The 2,241-nt window shown below is 44.2% G+C and overlaps 1 protein-coding gene across 1 annotated transcript; it reads left to right on the top strand.

Moving 5' to 3' along the window:
- The first annotated feature begins 758 nt into the window (after nt 1–758).
- LOC6050448 (collagenase) lies at nt 759–1,836 on the top strand. Its single transcript, XM_001867017.2, has 3 exons — nt 759–865; nt 925–1,381; nt 1,436–1,836. The coding sequence occupies exons 1-3, from the start codon at nt 803–805 to the stop codon at nt 1,756–1,758; spliced, it is 843 nt and encodes a 280-aa protein (XP_001867052.2). The 5' UTR covers nt 759–802; the 3' UTR covers nt 1,759–1,836.
- Nucleotides 1,837–2,241: the final 405 nt, after the last annotated feature.

The raw sequence follows: 2,241 nt of genomic DNA, 5'->3' as shown, positions 1-2,241 counted from the left end.
TAAGCTGTTAGCATCAATACAATCGATATTTTATATGAAAATTTGCTAGAATTTAAGGAAATCAAATCCATAAATTTCCTCTTTGCCCTTCCGGTGCATCGGACGCCTATGAAATATTTCAGCGAAATGGAAAACTTATAATTTTGTTTTATTTAATTGTTTTGAGGTTTTGACATTAACTACAGTGTTCAAACAAACTTTAAATGAAAGTTGATGTTAGAATTAATCAGATAACACAGCTTTGACATTCATAATACGAATTTATATCCAAATAATTGATAAAACGAGATGAGATGTCTGGGCTTTGAAGCGTCCGGGAATTCGAATCAAGTCGAATTGCCCTAACTTTTTATACAAACTTTGGAGAAATAATCAATCAGCGCTTATAAATTAAAAATTACAAAAAAATATAATTGCACAGTAATTTTTTCTTATTTTTTTCTGCTTGTGAAATCAATGCAACATTAAAGCAAAGAGATTTTACAGCACCGCACACGTAAACATTCTGATTCAGAACTGGGGAATATTATACTCGTTCGATACACAAAACCTTGACTTCTTTTTCAAAGAACTGATGAAACATACTTTCATTCAATGCTCCCGAGTGCCTCCTAATTGAATTGAGGTGTCTTGCAGTATCTACACTACACGGTCAGAACATCTGACTCGGCGCGATAACATCAACTCCGTTCCGGAAGATATCGCTGATATAAAACTGATTGCTCGAAGCTACGCTCCTACCAGTCGCTCCAATGTTCGCGCAAGTTGGACCACCTGGTAGAAAAGGTTCCTTCCACGAGTGATGATTTTAAGAAGTTGTCTCGTTCTGCTGACAGTGTTCCACGGCAACGTCTACGCCGCAGTTGTAAGTACGATCAATACTTGGCTCAAGTGGAAGAACTTACTCCAAAAGTTTAATCCAAGAACGATGTGATTCCTATCCCTCGGTATAGCATTCCGCACAGTTTGGCTTTTGGTAAGGTCATCAATGGCAAGACCGCTGAAACCGGGCAGTTCCCGTGGCAGGTTTCGATCCGGGCCGCGCTGGACCGATCCGTTACGGTTTGCGGTGGGTCGTTGATCGCTCCCCAGTGGATTCTTACGGCAGCGCACTGTGCCAAGGATTACACCGGCTTCCAGATTGGATTTGGTTCTAATTTGCTGAACGTTCCTCGGTTGACGATGTCCGCCGTTTCGAAGATCGTGCATCCGGAGTTTGATCCCGTTCGGTTGAACAATGACGTGGCGGTTATTAAGCTTCCCTCGCCGGTTCCGTTCAGCTGGGAAATCTCACCGATTCAGCTGCCGCCATTGAGCTATGCTTCGAAAACGTTCCAGAATGCGGCCGGTGTAGTGTCCGGATTTGGACGGACTTCCGACGGTAGGTTTCACATGTTCAACGGAGCCATATGACCTTCAACCAGCTTCATTCCAGCTAGTCAATCGATCTCCGCTCTGCTCAAGTACGAAACGCTGAGAATCATCTCCAACGCGGAATGTTCAACCGTGTACGGCTCATCGGTCATCCGGAACTCAACGATGTGTGCCGTTGGTTGGGAACGCACTAATCAGAACGTTTGCCAGGGAGATTCGGGAGGACCGTTGGTGATCGAAGAGAACGGGACGTACCTCCAAATCGGAGTGGTGTCGTTTGTTTCGAACCGTGGCTGTAGCACCGGAGATCCGTCCGGGTACATCCGGACGGCCTCGTATCTGGAGTGGATCGCGCAGCAAACGGGAGTTATGTTGAGGACTTAAGATTTAGTTTAAGATTGATTAGAATTTAAACACACTTATGAAAATATCACTCTCACGTCTTGGAATAAATTATCGTATTAATAATTGTGCCACCCTTCTACAAAATTATGCGATAAGTCGTAAACTTTTCCCCTTTCATGAAATTCCTCTCAGTTTTCCCAACTTAAAAATGCACTTCGGTTTTCCCCTAAACCACAATTAACTTTTATGCCGACCAAGAGAGCGAGAGAAAAAACGGGAAAACAAGCAGAAAACTTCCCCCCGGTGCAAGCCCAGGAAAACAAGATCAAACGAACACGTTTCATTCACAAATCATCAAAAGAACAACTCGCTCACCGTTCGTTGGGCAAATTCCTCCCTTGGCTGGCACGTGTATTCCGGACCCCGCGGTTAAGGGCTGCACTTGCACCTGAAGTGGGCACCATGTGTGTGTGTGTGTGCACTCCTACTTGTAAGTTCCAGCCTGAAAGACTAAAAAGCTCC

The sequence above is a fragment of the Culex quinquefasciatus genome, chromosome 2, assembly GCF_015732765.1.
Source record: "Culex quinquefasciatus strain JHB chromosome 2, VPISU_Cqui_1.0_pri_paternal, whole genome shotgun sequence".
Classification (NCBI taxonomy): domain Eukaryota; kingdom Metazoa; phylum Arthropoda; class Insecta; order Diptera; family Culicidae; genus Culex; species Culex quinquefasciatus.
This window is presented reverse-complemented; position numbering and strand designations above follow the sequence as displayed.